Genomic DNA, 20,880 nt, shown 5'->3' with positions numbered 1-20,880 from the left:
AAAGCCTTATATAAATATATGGTCTCCATCTGAAGTTTATCTTCTCTCCAAACTAGAAATATCTTCTTCCATCAAAACTCAATTTGGGGACGGTAGAAAAAATAAAAAGGCAACTTAAAGATCTTTAGTTCTTACAAGGAATAAAGACAGATACAGAGTTCATCAGTTAAGAGCAGTAAGGGAGATGTGGAATGGGGTGGGGGAAGGCAGACTGAAAAGAGAAATCACCCTGCCACACCTCCCAGAAGACAAGAAAAAAAATGAATTTCCCATTAACACATTTCAGAAAGCACTTTCCTCCTACCCTGAAGCTGATGAATTACATTTTTAGATAATGTGTGGAAATTTCAGCTTGACATTACCTTCTTCCTTAGTTCCTAGTCTCAATCAGCCAGGTCACACAGAGAAGCGGGGGGAAAGGATGGAGGGAGGGAATGTGTGTGGGGTGTGTCTATGTATGTACTGGGGGAAGGAGAGGAGGCTGGGTGAACAGGGAATTGGTCCTACGAACCAAATAGTCAGCTAAAGTACAGAAATAGAAAATCCTTAAAATACCCAGGCCTGATTCACATCCTAGGTAAAAAGTCCTTTGAGACAACTCTCCTGGGATATGAGAATACTTTCCTATGGTTATCTGAGTTTGGAAGGAGGGCAGAACCATCTGATATGGAAAGGAAGATGAAGGGGAAGACAGCCAGGGGGCAAAAGGAAACCATACCTGGTCCGTAATCCTGACTACTGCCACCCTGGGAAAAGAATTATGTAGAAAGAAGCAGAATGTACCTGTACAAATTCTAAACCTCACAGTTCCACTTTGCCAACTTATCCTAATTAGAAAGGATGGGAGGTCTCTGATTGCCTCTGATGGGCGTGTAAGAGCCACAATAATTACATGGTTTACTGTCTGCGCTTAACATTCTGACATTTTCCAAGTTCCCCTTACTAAGAGAGACCCCTATTCTCCCATTGTGTAACCCCACTAGGCTGCCAAATCTTCTCCATAACTGTTTTCCATTCACCCCAACAATAATCCTTTTCCTTCCCCAAGTCATCAAATCAAAATTCTTTCATTCTTCTTTGTGGAATACATATAAGAAGACTGCAGGGAGATGATAAATTAAATGACAGATGTAAATCTGCCTGATCTTCCTCTGAATTCAAGAGACACATTGCACTGTACCAAGCACATTTTCCAAGTCAGCAACAAAATGTGCTGATAAATGCTACTATTTCCTCTACCCTTCCCATCACTAATGGATATTCCTCTGATGTGCATATAAAAAAGTTCATTTAGCTAATCAATATCTTGGGATTTTCTTGGATTATGCATAATTGAGGTTGGGTTTTAACTATGCTTAACTTTAAGGCAGCATCAATTTTAATACAGGGCTTGCAAAAGAAAGAAAAGGTGAACACAGTGAAGAGTATTTTGTGAAGAAAGAAAATCTGAAGTTAAAAGCCACTCTAAGTCTGTTCTTCCTCGTTCAGGTAAGCAGTGATCTGCTTAATTAAAAAAAAAAACACTAGTACTTATTATTTTTTTAATGCATAGTATACTCTTTTCCAAAACGAAAGATTTTGAACTCTAATTAGGTTTTCCCTGAACTAAAAGTTTTCATTCCCTAAGTAACAAAAGCTGAGTTGGTCTGTAAAGGGGAGAAGTCAGTTGAGTAATTTCAGAGAAAATGCCAGAGATAAACTATAAATTGGACATCTCATAATTTGTCAGACAGACCTGGGTTCAAGTCCCAACTCCTCTTCTTGGAAGCTAAGTCACCTTGGACTAATTACTTAATCATTCCTAAATCCAAGTTTTTTCATCTGTGAAATAACTGTCTTGAGGACTACATGAAATTCCATCTACCGATCTCAGCACAATGCTTAGCATACAGTAAGTGCACAATAGACACTAGCTATTATCATGAGTCTCCAAGAAATTTCAATTTACTATTTAAATGAGCCACTATGTGTAAAGCATCAAATATAGTGCCCAGAACACACATAAGGCACACACGAACATAAAAAAGCTGCTTCCAAATGCAAATTTTTATTTGTCTTTGCTAGGTGATGTAAGAAAGTATGCCAATAACTCACTTTAGGGTTGAATTCAAATTTTAGGAGTGAATTAAAAGAACTTCCATATTTTAGAATTTTTCAGGGTTTTTTATTGTTTTATAAAGTTACCTCAGAAGTAAATCAAGTCAATCAAATAAGTAAATAAGTCAATCAAATTCCCATACTGTCCTATAAGTCTGTCCAGTTCCTTGAAATTATATGAGGTAACCTAAAGCAATCCGCAGCCCTCACTCTCCTTTCCATCTTCAACCCAAGAGAATGTATTCCATGCAATGCATTGCGTGTGTTGGTGCCCTAACACACCTTCCCACCCCTCACTGCTGTAGTCCATGTTCTACGTGTCACCTACGGAGAGGGACACATGGGATTAATAGCATTTTCACAAATCTGAAAAAGAACAGAAGTTACCCCGTGTCACAAATCAAAACTGAGTTGGTTCCTTTAACCAGAGTTGTGATTCCAGATATAAAAGTAGTGCAAAGCATTATTCACCCTGATGTCCACAGTAGTGAAGGGTCCTTTTGCTTTGTTCTGCTTTTTCCACTGAATGATAACATTAATTAAGCCAAAGACATGTGTTAGAAAGAAAAGAAAAATAAAAGAATTGGCTAAAGGTGAGGTTTAGGAAATGTTCTTTGCCTGTTGGGATGCAACTTTAACCGGCTTCATTCTTTGATATGCTTAACTTCATCTGGCAATGCTGCTTTATCTTAGATCGCTGTTTCCAAAGAGGTATGTCCCAGCTCTATTTCCTGCGTCCAAAGCATGAAAAAATAAAAAAGTTTTTTGTTCTTAGACTGGAATTTTAGCGCTATACCTCTGGTTTCCTTCCCTCTACCTAAATCCCAACCCTATCTTTCAAACCTCTCCCAGTAGCTCCAGCTAACACAGAAACCTCACCTTTTATCAACCACCTACAGTCCTTACAGTCTGTTCCATACCCAGGTTGCTCCATATATTCAGCTTTATCGTGGATAACGTTCAGTTTGAACAACTCTGTCTTTAAAACCCTCCCTGCAGAGCTCTCACTTGCCTGAAATGGATAAAAAACTACACTGCATGGGCACATGAAGAGTAACATTAAGTAAAAAAATATAATTCTTTTTGATCGCTATGAGGCAAATAATCATACAATCTAGATAGGTAGATCCAACCGTTTGTTGTTGTACACTGATTAATATCTGTGGTTTTTTTTTTTTTTGGTTACTTTTTCCCTTCTTATTCTATTCCTTTTGAAGAGGGTGATGGCAAATTATTAAAAATTATTATTATTAAAATGTAATTTAGCATTCCAGCTCTGCTGGCTTTAAAACATTCCCTGAGCCACCTAACTATAACCTGCCTGAGCCATGTTTCCTCCCCTAAAATACTGAGCATCTGTAATGCAATCTCCAAGCTTAAAAAAAAAAAAAAAAACACCAAAAAGGCAACAGGATTAGAAATTAGAAACGAATTCAGTTCTCTACAGTTCATGGGAATAACATAATTTCTACCAGGAGTTTGACGTTTTCTTGCCTGAGTTTCTAGGTTGCACAGAAGCTTGTGGACTACGTACCACACTTCCCTTTCTCTCCAGTAGCAGAGCCTGCAGGTGGATGCAGGAGAAAAAGGAAGAACATAGCTTCCGGTGTCACCATGTGTCTGCAGCTGCACACAAAAGCAACTTGGGAGATATGTTTTCTCTCCCTGATACCTAGATTATCCTGATAAGTGTCCTTTCCCAATTGGAAAAAGAAAATCTAATATCTCTGAGAAGATAAGTAACAGAGATGTCCAAAAGCACTATAACAGAATCTCAAACCTGGCACTTTCAGTAAATTTGGTTCTACTCTGAAGGCTGAGTTGTATCCCCAGAGGATGATAAATATTGTTATCTTTGCCTCCTGTTCTACACAGGAGTCTAGTTGAAAGCCATGGTGCATTAGGTAGAATCTCCAGAGGGTGGCCAGCAACTGCTACTCAGACGCTCACAGTGTTTCACTGGGTTATGGGGTGAGGCTTAGGCAGGGGTCTTCCCTCAACACCCGCAGGAGCATCCTGCTCGTACCTCCCCATAAGATCATGCTTTTGCAGTCTGGGGGTGAACCCCAGCTCCACCACCTGGTAATACCTGTGCTGCTGGGAGAAGTTACATGACCTCACACAGTTTCAGCATCCTCATCTAAGAAGATGGAGGTTGTTCTCGGTGTGACATCAAATAAGGTATGTTCAGTGCTTATCAAGTACCTAGCAGAGACCAACTACTTTATAAATGATAGCAATCATGTCCTCAGCACCAAACATTTAGGTCCATGCCCAAATTCGCTCTATGTCTTCTCAAATGGAGCATTCATTGATAACCCACAGCCAGGCGGGAACCTAGTCTACATGCAACACCATCCACAACAAGTCTCTCTCTCCTCTTCCTCTCAGTGTCTCTCTTTCTCTTAATTTGACAAGCCGGTACCTTCTAAGGGAATCCATTCTCTTGGGGAGTGGCTGGGGCTGGAAAATCTTAATCTTGAATTCTTATCTCTTCGCCACTTCCCACCCCCCACTCCTCCCACTAGATATTTAGAACTCCTTGTAAACTTCACAGGATCGAGATGTATTGAGATCTGTAGGAGGTGTTGGAGGAAAAGTGGGGACTGGGATGTTAAAAATCAGGGCAACAAAAATACCTATGATGTCATTCACCCTGACTTCTGAACCACCAGCAGCAGCCTTTCAACTTGGCTGGCGTTACACCTCACCTCTCCCAGCCTGTGTTATCCCTTACCACCAAGTGTAGGCCTCAGAGGGTCTTCCATTAGAGCGATTCTCACTCCTTCCCCACCTCCCCACAGCCCTATCTCTCCCTCCTTCTCTGACTTTTAGCGTAGTCAATTAAACCTGAACGACTGGTGGATGGAGGAAATATGCTGCATCTATGGAATGGTACAGCAGGGACCAGTTTCACTGTTAATTTAAAATGCTAGAATTAATTAGGTAGTGTAAATGAAGAATTTAATAAGCGCTCTTTACAACCACAAGTTCTACTTTTATTAAACACTGCTACCAAATGAGGGCAAATATCTCTGGTCTCTCTATATTTCCTTGCCTCGTTCCCATAAGTTCTCTGCAAATAAAAAAAAAATTTTTTTTGCCTGAAATTTTAAAAATGCATAATTATAAATTTATGCCTGAATTATCGTTCTGCTTTCAACCCATAAGCTTCTTCTTTAAGCTCAGATGCTACTGTATGTCTCTGCTTGTGCTGGAGAGGGTGCTAAACAAACCAAAGTTGACAATTTTGGTTTTGTATACCAAATTAAAGGCTGTCTTCGAAGCTGTCACTCCTATTCAAATCCACTCGGTGAACTACCAAATTAGCATTCTTTCAGTAAAGGAATCTGCTTGTTTAAACATGTGTCTTTAGAAAACAAGGAACAACACCATGAATCAGTACTTTTCAAAAATCTCACTACAGTTCTAAGGGAATTCTTTTGAAAAGGTGATTAATAACATTCACTAATATAGCTGGCAGAGTCCCTATTTAGGAGGTAAGGCTCCACCAAAAATACATTTTCTATACAGGAGTGGGAGGAAGAATCATATGGTTAACTGGTTTTAATTTTGTTTGAATTATCATCCTATTATATAAAGATTATTCAGAAATCTAAACATTGGCTTTCTGAGAGTGCAGGCAATTCTGTTAAAGGATGGATGATCCAGCGTACTCAGATAAGATCCTCTAAGCCCTGGCCCTATTTGGAAACCTTGGTAAAACGTCTCTGTTCAGCCGCTCTCCTTGTAACCTACTACCTGTATCTGTAATAATAACGTCTCCCATTTACCGAGGGACCACTGGGCACGAGGAACCATGCTAGGTGGTCCTATATATATCTAGTCTCTCATTTCAGCCTCACAATTAAGCCCTTTGAGATCAATATTCTTTTCCAACTTTATAGATGAGGAAATTATGTTTGGAGGGTTATGTGACTTTTATTTCCTACAGTCATTTTAGTTTTATGATTTTGCAAAGTAATTTAATTTATTTGGGAGACAGATTTGCACGTGAAGCAGAACTGGAGGACACATAGAGTAACACACACAGATTCCCCTACTGAAAATGAAGGCGATGAATCTTCCTATTTTAATGACAGAATTTCCTTTTTCTAAGATAGGCCAGTTACTTGTCACCTAATCTGCCCAGCAAAAGGGATACAAAAGTCAGTCCTGGAAAATGCCAAATACTCAGCTGAGGGCGAATGATTTTGGGAGCAGAGTGCCATTGCGCAGCGGCTGCATTGCTGTTGTGATGTAGCTGTCAGTCATCTGAGGAAATATTCTCACTTCCAAAAAGATTACACGGAAACGTTACCACAAAGAATTATAGTGTCTGGCAAACATGAGGTCCTCAACAAATAGTTGTCGATTTGGAAAAAAATCAGAAGCTAAAAATTTCAAGTACTGAAGTTGATCAGGTATTGTTTTACTTTCCAGTAAAAAGTCTCTGCCTTCTCAAAGAGTATCTTCAAAACCAAACCAAACGATATGAAATAAAATACCTCAACTGCAGATCCTCATTAAGCTTTTCCTTCTTCCTGTGGAGTAGTTTTATTCCAGAATAATCTGCTCTCCTTAGAGACTATCTCTTCCCAGGGACAACGGACTGTTGTGATCTCCTTCCAAAGCTCACCATGGCCCCCCTTTAAAACACTGTCTCAGACACATGGGAGAACACTGGACACACACAAACCAAATGCTTGAGAAGAAAGGAAGAGATAAAAACTAGTGTGGAGGACAGGGAGGGCAGAGGGCAGAACGGAGAACTATAGAACAAAGGGAAGGGGTGGCTGATTCAGAATAAAAGGGGACAAAACCAAAGGGTTATTTCACAAAAAGGAAAGCTCAAGGAAGTTCCAACATCCTCATTTGCTTCCCAGTCCTCCCAATCTGCAATCTGGTTTTATGTAGAGTACATGCATGGGTGAGTTTATGACTGTGTACCCATGTCATCCTTGAATGCAGGATACACACTGTAGACACTCAGAGGCATTCACCATCTGTGTGCATTTCTGCTAAGTTCTGAACATCTAATGGAACAACACAGCTACTAAGCCTAAGCCTTGAATATTGAAGAAGAGCATACCTGTAATTTTGTCTCTCACGAGTTTGCAGGATTCTATTTCACCAATGCTCCCAAAGAGACTCCTGAATTCCTCCTGGGTCATGTTCTGGGGTAAATAGTTGACTATGAGGTTGGTTTTGCTGTCATCTGTGGCTGCTCCTGTCTGCATGGGAGAAGGACAGTTTCTATTGTTGCTGGAGGGTCCATTGCTTGTATTGGATGTCGGGCCATTTGACACCTGTGGCTCCATGGTGCTAATTATCTAAATAAAAATAAAAATAATAAAAATAAGCCTCATGAAATTTAAAGACACAAGTAAAGTCTCTTTCAAGATTTTATTTTATTTTATGTTTTGAAAAGAAAGAGAACAAGATAAAGCAAGATGGAGCAAAAGAGACTGGGTTGTGAACACAGCCAATTTAGAAGCATGTTTTTAACCAAAATGTTAAACTCCCCTTGCTATTTTTAGGCCAGCCCATGGATTTTGAACACAGACTAGAATGCAGTGGGAACTCTCCCATTATTTTGTTAATGAAAAGCTAATTCCTGTTTTCATTACACAATCACTCTCAGAAATGTATACTTAAGCCACACCAAATTATAATTAAAATGTAAAGTAATAATCATGATTAAAATTATAGTTCCATTAAAGCTGAAAAACTAAATATAGAGGGCTACGCTCACAAGATCAAATACAGTACCTGTTTATTAACTATCTCATAAAGTAAAATGACATTAAATTAAGTGGGGCCGTTCCATATGGGAAGGGTTTAGATTTTCACCGATGCTTAAGCACTGATCAAACTTCAGATTTCATAAGCACATGCTGGGGAGCTACAAAGTCATCTAATGATTTTCTCCTTAGCCACTCTGTGACTGCTTCTCCTGGACCTCAAATAAAATGAAAGACATAAAGGTAGAGCTCTCTCTAGGTCCTACCTTAGGTCCAGCACAGCCCAAGGCTATCCTCTCACACTTTAATCGAAAAGTAAACAGTTTAAATTTAAATTAAATTTGGATTCAAATAGTTAATTAAACAAAGATTTCCACAAATGTGTGAACTATTCCAGCAGCATGCATGGGAAAAAAAAGAGATGAATAAATCTCAGTCTCTACCCTCAAGGAGCTTACAGCCTACTGAGGACAAAGATAGGTAACGGCTCCCAGGAGGACTGTGGGCATACAGGAGAGGAGCAATTAGCCCTGCTTTACAGGATGGGATTCAGGCAAAGTACTGAGAAGATGAAGCTAGAATACATAATACATAATACATTCTATATGGAAAACGGATGTAAGCTCATGGGGCCTGATTATAAAGAGGTCCTGTGTGGCATGACAAACATAGAATCATAAAACTGCAGAGCCAGGAGGCACTTAAGGAAATAAAATCTAGTTCAAAACTCTCATGTTTGAGATGAATTCCAGAGACATCCAGTGAATTCTGTCATCATGGGAAACTGGGGCAGAGTCTGGGCCTGTACCCAGGTTCCCTGGCCCCAAATGTAGCCCAGCAGTCCCACTTTTGCACTCTATCCTATCACATTTCTTATTTGTCCTTCATGATAGGACTTCTGTCGCCTCTGACCTTGACCAGTTCTTTGGAAATGGAATCAGGCTCTGCCATTCACCAGCTGTATGACCTTGGGGGAAGTGACTGAAACTCTAGAAGCCTTAGTTTTCCTCATTTGAAAAATGGGAACAATGCCACCTGTCTTGCAAGGTGGTGACATGAGGTATAGAAAGCACCTGAATAGTGGCGGGAATGTAATTCGTCATTACTGATATTTATTAAAGTCACTCCACCAATTGTCTGACGTGACTTCTCTCACTGAGTCCTCACAAAAAGGCAATGAGGCATATCGTAATATTCTCTATATCTCATAGACGTGGAAAGCAAGGTTTAGCAGACATCTCACAACTAGCAACTTCCATTATTATCACCATTTGGCTGCTGAGAGAATTTTGGAGGGAGAAGCACTTTCATATACATGTAGTTAAGCATCTAAACCTTAAGGGTACAACTCAAAGAATATTTACAAAGAGAACACGATTCACACCTGAGTGTTCACCTTCAGACCATGATCTAGAACATGACTAGCATCCCAGAAGCCTTTCTTGTGTCCCTACCGCCATCATTCTCACCACCGCAACCCAACCCCCAAGGTAACTGACTTACAATCCATAGATTAGTTTTATTTGCTTTTGAACTTTATATACATGGAATCACACAATATATACTCTTTTATGTCTTTTCACACATTATGTCTGGGTGTCATCCGTGTCATTAGATATAGTGGTAGGTTTTACTTCTCCACTGCTGTAGAGAATTCCTTTGTGAAATTATGAAGCTATCTCATTTTATTTACCACTTCTGTTGATAAACATTTCAGTCGTTTTTGGTTTTTAACTATTATAGATAAAGCTGCTCTGAGCATTACACACATGTCTCATGATTTACATAAACACACATTTCTGTTGGGAGTATTCCTGGGAACCTATTTTCAGGTCAGAGTATATGTCCATTCTGCACAGTAGACACTGTCAGTATCTCTTTTAAATGCTGGCACCAACTTACACTCCCACCAGCAGCGTATCAAAGTTCCAGTTGCTGCACAACCTCATAAATACTCAGAGATTTTGGGGGGGGGGTTTATTTTGGTGGGTTTTTGCTTATTTTCTCACTGAAGCAGAAGTAATAAAGTAAAAAAGGAGTAGGTTTTTAGTCACGGCAGCAGCTGACTTAAGACTAGTCCTACCACTTATTAGTTATGTAATCTCAGGCAGGTGACTTGGATATTCTACCTCAGTTTCTTCTTTGTAATTGGAATAAAGCCTCACATGCAGGTTTCTCTTCAGAATGAATGCCTGGAGGCATCACAACCATTATTCTTCATCATGCTCTACGTAGGTGTTCCTCTAATTGTTTCCTTTTCTGAATGATCACAAATGGGAAATGAAACAAACAAACCAAAAAGAAGTCTCAAGAGGAGTCAGGGGAATAAGGCAGACTGAGGAAGGTAAGGAGCTTCTAAGATTCTTTATCATCATGTAAGTAACTTAATTGGCTCTGCTTACCACATCATCAGAACTTCTTGGATTCAGGTCAACTGTGAGATTCTGGAAGGCTGGTCCAGACAGCAAGGAGAAAACAAAGGTTTTCTGAGAAGAATCTTAGATCAAGCTCTTCTCAGCATTGATAGAAGCTGTATCCAAACAAAGCCTATTCTGCTGCTCTGTCCAGGAAAACACGAGGGAGATGTGCCCAAGGGAGGCACATGCTAATGGAGATGATGTCGTAGAGCATCATCACAACTCCTAGTGGGGAGGCAGGTTTCTGCTCTGCCCCACCGTTGGGCCTCCTGGGTCTGAGCTGCGTCTCCATTTGCAGTGTTGTCTCACTGCTTCACTCAGTCAGGTGTCCAGGCAACAAACACAAGGAGCACTGCCAACTTGATAAGGAATTTAAAAACAGACTTTATTCAGTTCAGGAGGCGGGCTGGCAGAACCACAGGGCTACACACTGCCTCCTTTTGACGTGGTGGCAAACAAGCCAGCCCCACAATCTTGAGAACACATTCCTGGCTCTTCATCTTTCTCAGGTTACCCTTGTTAAGGCTGCCCCACAAACACCTAGAAAATATCCTGCACTGAGGCAGCTTTTGGGGCATTAATGATGGAGTATGAAGAAGACTGTAAATCATACCTAAGCATGCTGAGATTTTATGGGACCAAGACAACTGAAGATCACCTGAGAGCCGGGTTCATCTTTTTCGTTCACTGGATGCCTGCCTCACAGACGTGTGTTGCGAAAGCCAGACCTCATCCATGTGAACATCTCACAGGTCTCCCTGCTACAGAGAAGCCTAGGAAGTACCAAGTCTGCAGCAAGGTAATTTCAGTTCCCCAACCAGCTTTCATCTCCTTACATCTTATGTGGACTTCCTAAATTATGCTGACTCCTGGAGTTGAGCCCCATCTGTAGCCCCATCTGAACTCTAATTGGGCCCAAACCTCTGAAAAGAATGATCCATGAGATGCAGCGTTCGGTACTGAGCTACTTCAACCAACCAAACCCATAAATTAGGTCAAGTCATTCTTGGCTTACGGGAGGGGAGCTCTCTTCACCTTGAACACATTCTACAGTTATTGTTTTGTGTATTCAGAAAGAACTGATGAAAATACACACATGCACACTGAGTTTGCTCAATAAAAATGTACTAAAGCGGGGCACCTGGGTGGCTCAGTGGGTTAAAGCCTCTGCCTTTGGCTCAGGTCATGATCCCAGGGTTCTGGGATAGAGCCCCACATCAGGCTCTCTGCTCAGCAGGAGCCTGCTTCCCTCTTTTTCTCTCTGCCTGCCTCTCTGCTTACTTGTGATCTCTGTCAAATAAATAAATAAAATGTTTAAAAAAAATGTACTAAAGCTGAGAAACACTTGCAAATGTGTTAATATACATCATGTAATGAGACCCCTCATTGGTCTTAATGGTGCATCCCAGGATACAAGACAGGCTTAAAGAAAGAATCACAAATGTAAAATGTCAGAATGAAATGTGACACACAAGTGAATGAAGAGGATTTTAAAACATACTTGGAAAATAAGAGAAATTGCCAAGATCTAACTATATCAAACTCAAGAAAATGAAACTATAATATTTTAAGGTTACATGATACATCGTAAAGAGAGGACACCTGTAATCTCAACATAGAAAGCAAACCAGAGGTAATCCATACCCTCCAATAAGCACAGAGGCTGGCTCAGCAAGATCAGAACACTTCTTTCTCCAGGCTTTTGATATTCTAACAGCACAATTTTCATTGAAAATAAATATATCAGTTACTCAAGTGTGCCTATGTACTTTCATGAAACAGTCTGTGTGGGTCACATGGCCGACTTTGCAGCTGACCAGGTTCCAAACCCCTGACTTGCCCTCCTTCTCTCTTCTGAATGGCATAATTAAGAACAGAATTACAGTGAGCATCCAGGATAGAGCACTGAGGAGGTTCAGTTGACGTCAAACTCTAATGGTTGTACAAAGCACTGCATTAAATCTTTTATGTTTCTGTGATATATTTTAAGAAACATTATACAGGCAGAAAATTTCAGGGATAAACTATTAGAGCAGTGCACAATAACGTAGGCACTCAAATCCTGTCATTGTAAATGTCAATGGTTTGAATGACTAATTACTCACACTCAACGCATTAACCTCACCCCTCCCACCAATTTTTTTTTCCCCCAGCAAAATATACAACAAAAGCAAGAGGGAAGGCCTCACACATGCAGCTGCTGGATCACCACTTAGGGTCATTAATCTCTGTGGAGGGAGGTAAGAAGCAGGGACTGGGCTTAGCATCTTTCTCAGAGTGCTACTGAAAAAAACAGCCCTTGATAGCATCTCCATCACCACAATCCTGGGTCCTTCCTGATATCCCTAATTATCTGCTCAATCCCACCTCTTGTTATTGTCCACCCAAGGCATCTGCTACACTATTTCCTGGACTTGTCAGGTCAAATGCACATTAAAAAATAGGTTTATTTATATTCTGGCTAGATCTGGGAATGTTAGATGAATAGAGATAGAGCCTCAGAATGCCAAGCACTTGTGTTGGGCCCTCAGGATATGGAGACAACAAAGATAAGGACCTCACTGAGTTCATGATGTACATGCAAGACAGATATCAGAGAACATTAGGGACCACAGAGCCTAATGCTGTAATTTTAATGATGAGGCAACTGAGGAAAAGAAAGGGGAAATGACTTGCTCAGGGTGACACTGCCAGTTAGAGCAGGAAATGGGAACTTAAGCCTAGCTCCACGCAAGAGTACACAAGAGTATAGGGACAGCGTACAATGTGACAGAGCAGACAGGGACATTTAGATGAGGGTTTACTTTTCCTTTTCTGAAAGGAGACAGTAAGGGGTGACCATATCATAAAAATGTACTTGAACAGACATGCAGAGACATGTTTATCTCCATAACTTACTGAATCTGGCATTTTACAGGTCACAAAAAGGGTGACCTGAACTCTGAGCTCCATAGCAAAGAGACCACATCTGTTTTGTTTATTATAGCATCTCCTGCATGTAGAACAGGGCCTGACGATTGGTAGGTTTGGATTAAGGACTCCTGAATGAATGAAGGCCCTTGCATGCTCAATAGTTCACTACATCCTTCAAACAACCCTGTAAAGTACAAGCCAAAAAGGTGTGAAAGTTATCCCAATTTTACATATAACAAAAGAGGACAGAACACTTACTGAGTACCTATTATATGCCAGGCATACATTTAGATATTATTTCAAATATAGATTTTAAGAGGCATTCATTCAAGAGGAGGGGCTGAAACTTCAGTTGACAAGGACCCCCTTGAGAACCTGTTGAATGTCTTTGCTCATTCTCACCAGAAAAATGCACACACATATTTCACGTACATGAACGGCAATCCTTCGTCTCCAGATTGAAATCCTCCAGCTGATTCTAAGAGTAGCAATATAATCAAAGAGCCAAACTTCCCCTCCTCCCCAAATCATTCTTTTCATATAATTTCTTGTTCTCAGAATTCATTAATTCATTAACCAAACAAATACTGACTGCTGAAGTTTCTACACGTCAGAGCAGAGAGCAAGCATGTCCTGCGGCCAAAAGGCCCTTTAAGTGTCTTAGGCAAGACCACTATAAAATTCCGAAAATGTATTTAAAGCCTCCTTTAATATTTTTTTCACCATGAATTTCTCATGGTGAAATGAATTTCTCATGAATTTCTCGCAGCTCCCTCTGTCCTTCAGTCTTGACAAGGTTTTCATTTGCTCAAATTTGGGGAGAGTCAGGCTAGAGTTAGAGGGCTGGTCCTCCTCCTCACAACTAAGGACAGTCACTGTCCCAGGCACCAGAGAACAACATCGGAGGTCTTCCTGCAGCCCCCTCACCAATCCTCTCAGCCATACTGCGTGGCCTTGCTCTAATATTTTCCACAAAAATGGCAGTCCAATAACATACTGCACAGTCTTGCATTTACACATCTTAACCTACTTTACACTCTCAGGATTTACTTTGTGACTACATATAAGGTTCCGACTTTATGTTACAGGAACCTGTGCCACTCTAGAATTCACTACTGACATTCATCATCCACAAGCTCAGGGCAGGGCCCTTCTACCCCCATCACGGCCAACCTCAACTTCTGGTTTTCTGGCAGAGGGGTGGCCATGATGCTTGATTCAAGCAAAAGGATCAAGAGAAAAGAACCTAAGAAGGTCACAGGAATATGATGCTTCTTTCCTAAGCACTCTCCCTTCTACCTCCAGCGCCCTCTAAATGTCAGCATCCCCAGAAACGAGAACGGTGTTAATAGAATGTTCTGATTGCAAACATGTCTCAGGTGTGTGCATCTGAGACACACACGTACTTTGTTCAATATTTTAATGAGTGTTTAAAGGTGTTTTCTTTCACCATGTTGGAAGGACTTTTGAAAATTTATGTATAAAGGCTAACCCTTATGTAATAGAACAAGCGCTCCCGAGAGCATGAAGAATAATGTTTACCAAGGGCAGTCACTGAATCGAACCATTAAAGAAATAGATTTAAATTATTCATGAGGACAAAAATAAAAGTCCTAATTCTCTTTGTAGGCATTTCCCACTTAACCCTTATAAAATCCTGACACGCAGTATGTCAGACACTGGTGGTGCAGCCCAGACTAGTGCAACTTGCCCGCCTTTCGAAAGCCTGAAAAACAAATCCCCAAAGTTAGAAAATTACATAGCAGGCTCTGTGTTCCTGAAGACAGATATTATTTTTAGGAATAATTCCTCACTTCTCTTCTTGCTCCTTGAAAGATACTAAAAATGTCCTTACAACCCCCCAATTTCATATTTTTTAAGTTTCGTCCATCAGCTCATAAAATCCGTACTCTCCCCTCCTTCTCTTCAAGAGGCTTTAATTCACTCAAATCCCTTCAGATTAATATTTTTTTCTAAATGCAATGCTTTCCTGGTTATGATTCAACTGGGAAGGAGACACATGTTATTAATAGGGCCCAGGAGCAGGGGCTGAGATTGATGACCTGATCACTCTAGGAAGAGGGAACTTGGGAATATACCCACACCCCCACCCCCAAACCAGATTACAGGTGATGATTCACAAAGGTCCCTGGAGCAGTAGAATCTGGCTGAAGACTGCACTTGTGTCTCTCAAAACCATTTGTACCAAGTTTCTGTAATTCTGCTGGAGAGTAACTAGAAAGCTCTAGAAAAAAATATTTAATTCTAACTGGGGAAAACATGCTGACAGTTTAATAGTACCTTTGGGTAGATGCACAAATAACCTGAAAGACCTATTTACTCTAGGAAGTTACGCGGTAATAAATTCCCGGCATATCCTTAAACAAGTGTGTTCCATTCAACACAAGTTTATTGAATGCTATTACAGACCAAGGCATTGTTCTAGGAATCCAGGAAAAAAAAAATAATTTTGTCCCTGCCCTCAGAGGGTTCAAGTTAGGAGGATGGGAGAGGAGGGAAGATAAACAATTAACTAAAATCAATTGCATATACCCCTTTCATTAAGCAGTTCCCTTCAGAGTTTCTCTAATGACTCTCCCTCCTTACCAAAGAGCACATACATGAAATACATGCAGACTTGTCCTGGTATCTGATGGACATGTCCTGTTTCAGATCTAAATGCTTACATCCTAGACCAATGACTTTATAACAGGGAGGTAAGCTTGAGGCATTACTTCTTTGAAACAGCATCTTCTTCACTGGAGAGGAATACCAGGCATGCCAAAAGTATTCTCAGTGGGGGTAGTCAGGATTTTTTAAAAATCAGCAGCCACTGGAGAGAACAAGAGGCATCAATACTTAAAATAGCAGGGCCAGCATGGATATGAAAAGCATAATCAAAATTTAATTTCTCTTAGACATTCTTTTCAAATTCACAGAAATCTGAGTTCTTAATATACCTCCCCAAATACATCACACACATTTCCCCTCCCAAATAAATATTGGCCTCCTTTATCTCTTTAGGGCTTCTGTTTGGGCCTAAAATGATTTCCGGTATGCCCAGTCCTAGTCAAACCCCTCGGTATTTTGGTTTTAACAGACTTTTCCAGCAAACTCTCCAGAGCTGAGGGATGGCATCACCACTCAGTTCATTATGAAGACGAGGAGACCTTTCTCTCATGACCTCCTGAGCCCTAAATTTAGTCCGCTTTTCCAAAATGGCCAATAAAGATGCTTTCAAACTTTTGATAAGCTTTCTTTTTAAAAGACATTATCTGAAAAGTGCAAATGTATTCATTTCAATATAAATGCAATTTCATGGCCAAGCTCTTAGGCTTCCTGCAAAAATATTAGACCTAATTAGAAATTCAATTGGAAAACAATTCCTTTCCTATCCAACCGTCCAAGCTTCCAAACTCTGAATGTTTATTGTGGACAAAATAACCAAAATGTCTCATCATAAACTATGAGCACCTGCTGCGGCGGGAACCAGTTGTGACGGTAGATGGGTTATCCACATCTTCCATACAAAGAACGTTAATGAGTCATTTGTAAAACTGTCCCCAGACTGACTAAGTTGAGCTTATCTTCTGATGCATAATGAATAGCCAATGACACAATTCATGTAAACATAAATATTATATTTTTATTTATAAAATGCCTGGTTCCCGGACGCAGAGTGTGGGCAAACTCACATAGATCCAGCTGTACAAAGCAATGTGTTATTCCGTATCTATATCATGATACAGATATTGTGGGTCACATCTCCGAATTTGTCTTATGCACACTCAGATTAAATTCTTCAGAAATGTAAATAAAATATTTTTTATTGTGAAATTTTATATTTGTTTTCTTAACAAAGCTAGGTGGAGATGGGGATGATAGTAAAAGGGATTAGAGGGAGTTAGTATCTAGAAAAATCTGCACAAGGCAACCTTCTCTTTGTTAAGAATTGTATAATGCCAATGGCTCTTCCAATTGTGCAATTTAAAGGACAGAGATTATTTGGGGTCATTTTGAAGCTAAAGATATTGAGTGAAATAAAACGGTTTTCAGTAATTCAATGTTATGTATAAGTGGCCACGATAAATTAGACCCATGGATAATTCACACAACCTCATGTTATATCCATATGTTCATTACTGAAAAAATCTTGAACATCATTATGATAGGGCAGTTTTAAATTTGAAAATTACTTTATCACACTTGAATTTTATTTTTAATTTCTTCTTTCTCTGAATTTCTTTCTTCTTTCTTCCTTTTCTTTTGTTTCCTTTCTTCTTCTTCTTTTTCTTAATAAGAAGGATACATTCGAAAAAAGGACTTTTTGATCTAATAGGAGAATGTTATCCCTCATCTAACTCAGTGAGGTGTTTGGGGCTACCAATCATCCTCGACACCCCCTGGGAAGGCAGATGGGTATGCGTAAAATTGGACTCGATCATATCAGTTTTGGTGAGAATGCAGGCCTGGGCTGGGAGAAGTGTATCTTTGAATTATTTGCGGACACCTTGTTTATAGAGAACATAGAAATCCAAGGTTTGCAACTGGCAAGCTTTCAGGTGCAGTAAAACAGTCTCTCTTATCATCCTTGGTGGAAATGTAATTGGGCACAATCTTTCTGAACCTTATGTTCAGATTCTTGGACCCAAGAATTCATTCTGAAGCTCAGAAAAGAATCTGGAAATCCAGACCGAAATTATGCAAAATAAGATACATTATAAAAAGTGTATCTAAAAGAGTGAAAAAACAGAAACAACCTAAGGACCCAACAAGGGAGAATGACTAAGTAAGTTATTATATAGTTTTATGATCCAGTATTTTCAGCTGTTAAAATGATGTGTATAATGGGTTTGACAGCTTGAGAAAATGCATATGATAAATGTAGAATAAAGTGAAATTAAAAAATTGATTATCTTGATTATATAAACATGCACAGTATAGGAGGGAAAAATAAAAATGCTAACAATAAAGTGTGGGATTATACTCTATCTTTATCTTCCAAGCTTTTTGTTTTATGTTGAAAATACAGCACTTTTATAATTTGAAAGGAAGTTATTTTTAAAAGTGACAGAAAATGTCAAATCCTTCAAACCAGTTTGGAGTCACAGTATTAAATATTATTCCATCTCCTTCCCAGAGCTGTCCTGCTGGATCTCTCCTTGCCCACACTCTTATCCTACATTAGAGGACACATAGGAGCCCAAACGAATAAAAATCGCATTTCTTGAAACGGACTGTGATTCGGGCTCTCCTTCACCTAAATCACTGTGTATTAGCAAGGTTACAATCTAAGTCTGCCTTATCGCCTGGCAGCAACCTTCAGGAGGACAGCAAGGAGAGAAGATGATTTATAAGAAAACCGTTCCCTGGATCAGGGAGTGAAAAGTACTGATCCGTTCTAAAAGCTCCTGCTGACAAACTCTGATATTATGAACATTCTGCACTTGGACAAAAGCTCCCACTTTTCTTAATTACATGGTTTGAGCAGGAGCCTGCTTTTAGGATCTGCCCAATCACACAACAGCCATTTATTTTCCCAACTGCAGCTGCCAAAATTTCCCTGATCTCTGTTCTGTGCTCCATCTTCAAGGACATCTTATGAATGTATGACACTGGCAAGCAGCATTCCACGCCACGCTTCTTAAGCGTCTCCCTCTCTCTTTCCTACCTACGGAGATCTTCTTAATACATATTTATTAAAAATCTCATGAACAAGAAGCAATGTGGAGAGGTAAAAAAAAAAATCACAAATACCACATATCAGAATATTTGTCTACTTTAAGACAAACACTTTGTTATGACAATGAACCATTAAGATTCTTTGTCCTCTGTATGACAGATTTGCTTTAGTTTTATGAACTCTGCATCTTGTAATTCATTGGGTCTCCTTTTTGCAATATTGTTAGAAAAACAAGTGGTAAATCTGTAGCCCTCTGTATTTAAAGAAAGAGCATAGAATCTCGCTGAAAAGTTTTAATTCTTTTTAGACACAAACTTTCCTTCTGAATTCATGTTATTTTTTTCTTCTAATTTTCCTTCACCTCAATTTCTTCATTGTTCTATATTTTAAAAAAGAAATATAGATGTATTTCTCTGGATTTTTGTGATTTGCCTTATAACAACAGAGAATTTCGGATTAGAACAAAGAACAAATAAGTTAATAGTTATGTCTTCATAAATAATCTTTTGCCTTTCAAGATATGCTTTTAAAATCTCACTAATTCATACTAATTGGGCATGAGTAAAATTGGCATTTTAAAAATTCAGAAATGGTAAGACTTTTAAAAACACATGGTAAGATTTCAAAATTATACTAAAATTATACTAAAATTCAAACTGCATGATATATAATTCTCAGATAAGAACCTTTTAGGACTAATTTAATAAGTCCCTAAGAATAATTTGAATAGATACAAATATACACTCAGGTACTGAAAAGAGTGTGTTGTGTTGTGGTGGTGTGGTGAGCTCTGTGTGCTGTGTAAGACTGATGAATCACAGACCTGCACCCCTGAAACAAATAATACATTATATATTAATAATAACAATAATAATAAAAAGAGTTTACTTCTTTGTGTTAGGTAACCATGTCCTTTAAAATCACAGATACAAAGTAAATTTACTTAGTAATCTCCTCCTAATCTTGATACAGTCTTTCTATCCCAGAAATTTGTTTTTTAAAAAATGAAAGGCTGACTAATATTCAGAATCAGCTGTTGTGAAATTAGGGCAAACAATTTTTTTTTTTTTTTTTTAGTTACAGGCATATTTTAAAGCAAGTCACAATTTAATAATGACAATACTGTCCGCCATTAGAATAGCTCCTCCCCACAACTGAAGTTAGTTCTTAAAAGAAGAGGAAAGGCAGTACAAAGGGACAAAAGTCAAGCTGTGAATTGTGTAAGACTGATGAATCACAGACCTGTATCCCTGAAACAAATAATACATTATATGTTTAAAAAAAAAAAAGTCAAGCTAACTTCCTTAACATTAATGAGTTCCTTCAATGGGCCAGAACCCATTATGATAAATGCCCGAGATACAGGAGAAAAAAGGGGTTCCTGCCTGTAAGGAAGTAAATAAATCAGTAAATAAGTAATTACTCTATAATGTCATAAATGTGGTAATGGAGTCTATACAAAGTGCCCAGCAAAGTCCCTGCCAGGAACATGGCAAAGGCCCAACAAATGGAGATCCTGTGATAACACTGATTAAAAAATGCTTAGGGTTACATGGAAAAAGGTTTAGGGAAGCAATTACAATTAACTCCTTCCAATACTACCCCAGTTAGCACATAATAAATGGTGATAGCTGTCATCAGGTACATTACTTCACTTAATTCTCCCACAACTTTGCAAAGTAGGTAACTGTCATTCCCCCCACTTAGAGTTGGGGAAACCAAGGCTTGAAGAACTGAAATCACTCTGTACAGAATGAAGAAGTGAGGCCTGGGGCAGGCAGTACCCATTCTCACTCAGCCAGAACCAAAACCCGAACTCAAGTGTGAAACCAAACCCTGTGCCCTTTCTGAAACCTCCAAGTCAGAGGAAAGAGTTCCTAACACCGTAAAATGTAACCCAATAGTCTTGGAGAAAGGAAACGATCTAATCTGATTAATACCATTCTGGACTATGTATCTGCTGTTAGTCACTAAAACTGCCAAACAAATGACCATTATAGGAAAGATCTTAATTCAAAATTCTACA

General features: G+C 39.3%; 1 protein-coding gene across 6 annotated transcripts in view; it reads right to left on the bottom strand.

Annotated features, from left to right (window-relative positions):
- ELAVL4 (ELAV like RNA binding protein 4) overlaps positions 1–20,880 on the bottom strand; it is a 143,513-nt gene that overhangs the window by 44,284 nt on the left and 78,349 nt on the right. For 4 of the 6 annotated variants that reach the window (XM_004774503.3, XM_004774504.2, XM_004774502.3 and 1 more), the window contains exon 2: positions 7,190–7,430. In XM_004774503.3, coding sequence (XP_004774560.1) covers positions 7,190–7,430 — 241 coding nt within the window. Of the gene's footprint in view, positions 1–7,189; positions 7,431–10,243; positions 10,294–20,880 lie in introns of all 6 variants that reach the window. The other 2 variants (XM_004774509.3, XM_045064495.1) reach the window with 1 other exon arrangement.

The sequence above is a fragment of the Mustela putorius genome, unplaced genomic scaffold, assembly GCF_011764305.1.
Source record: "Mustela putorius furo isolate JIRA1106 unplaced genomic scaffold, ASM1176430v1.1 tig00003853_pilon_pilon_pilon, whole genome shotgun sequence".
Taxonomy (NCBI): Eukaryota; Metazoa; Chordata; class Mammalia; order Carnivora; family Mustelidae; genus Mustela; species Mustela putorius.
Note: the sequence above shows the minus strand (reverse complement) of the source record. Positions and strands in the feature narration are given on the sequence as shown.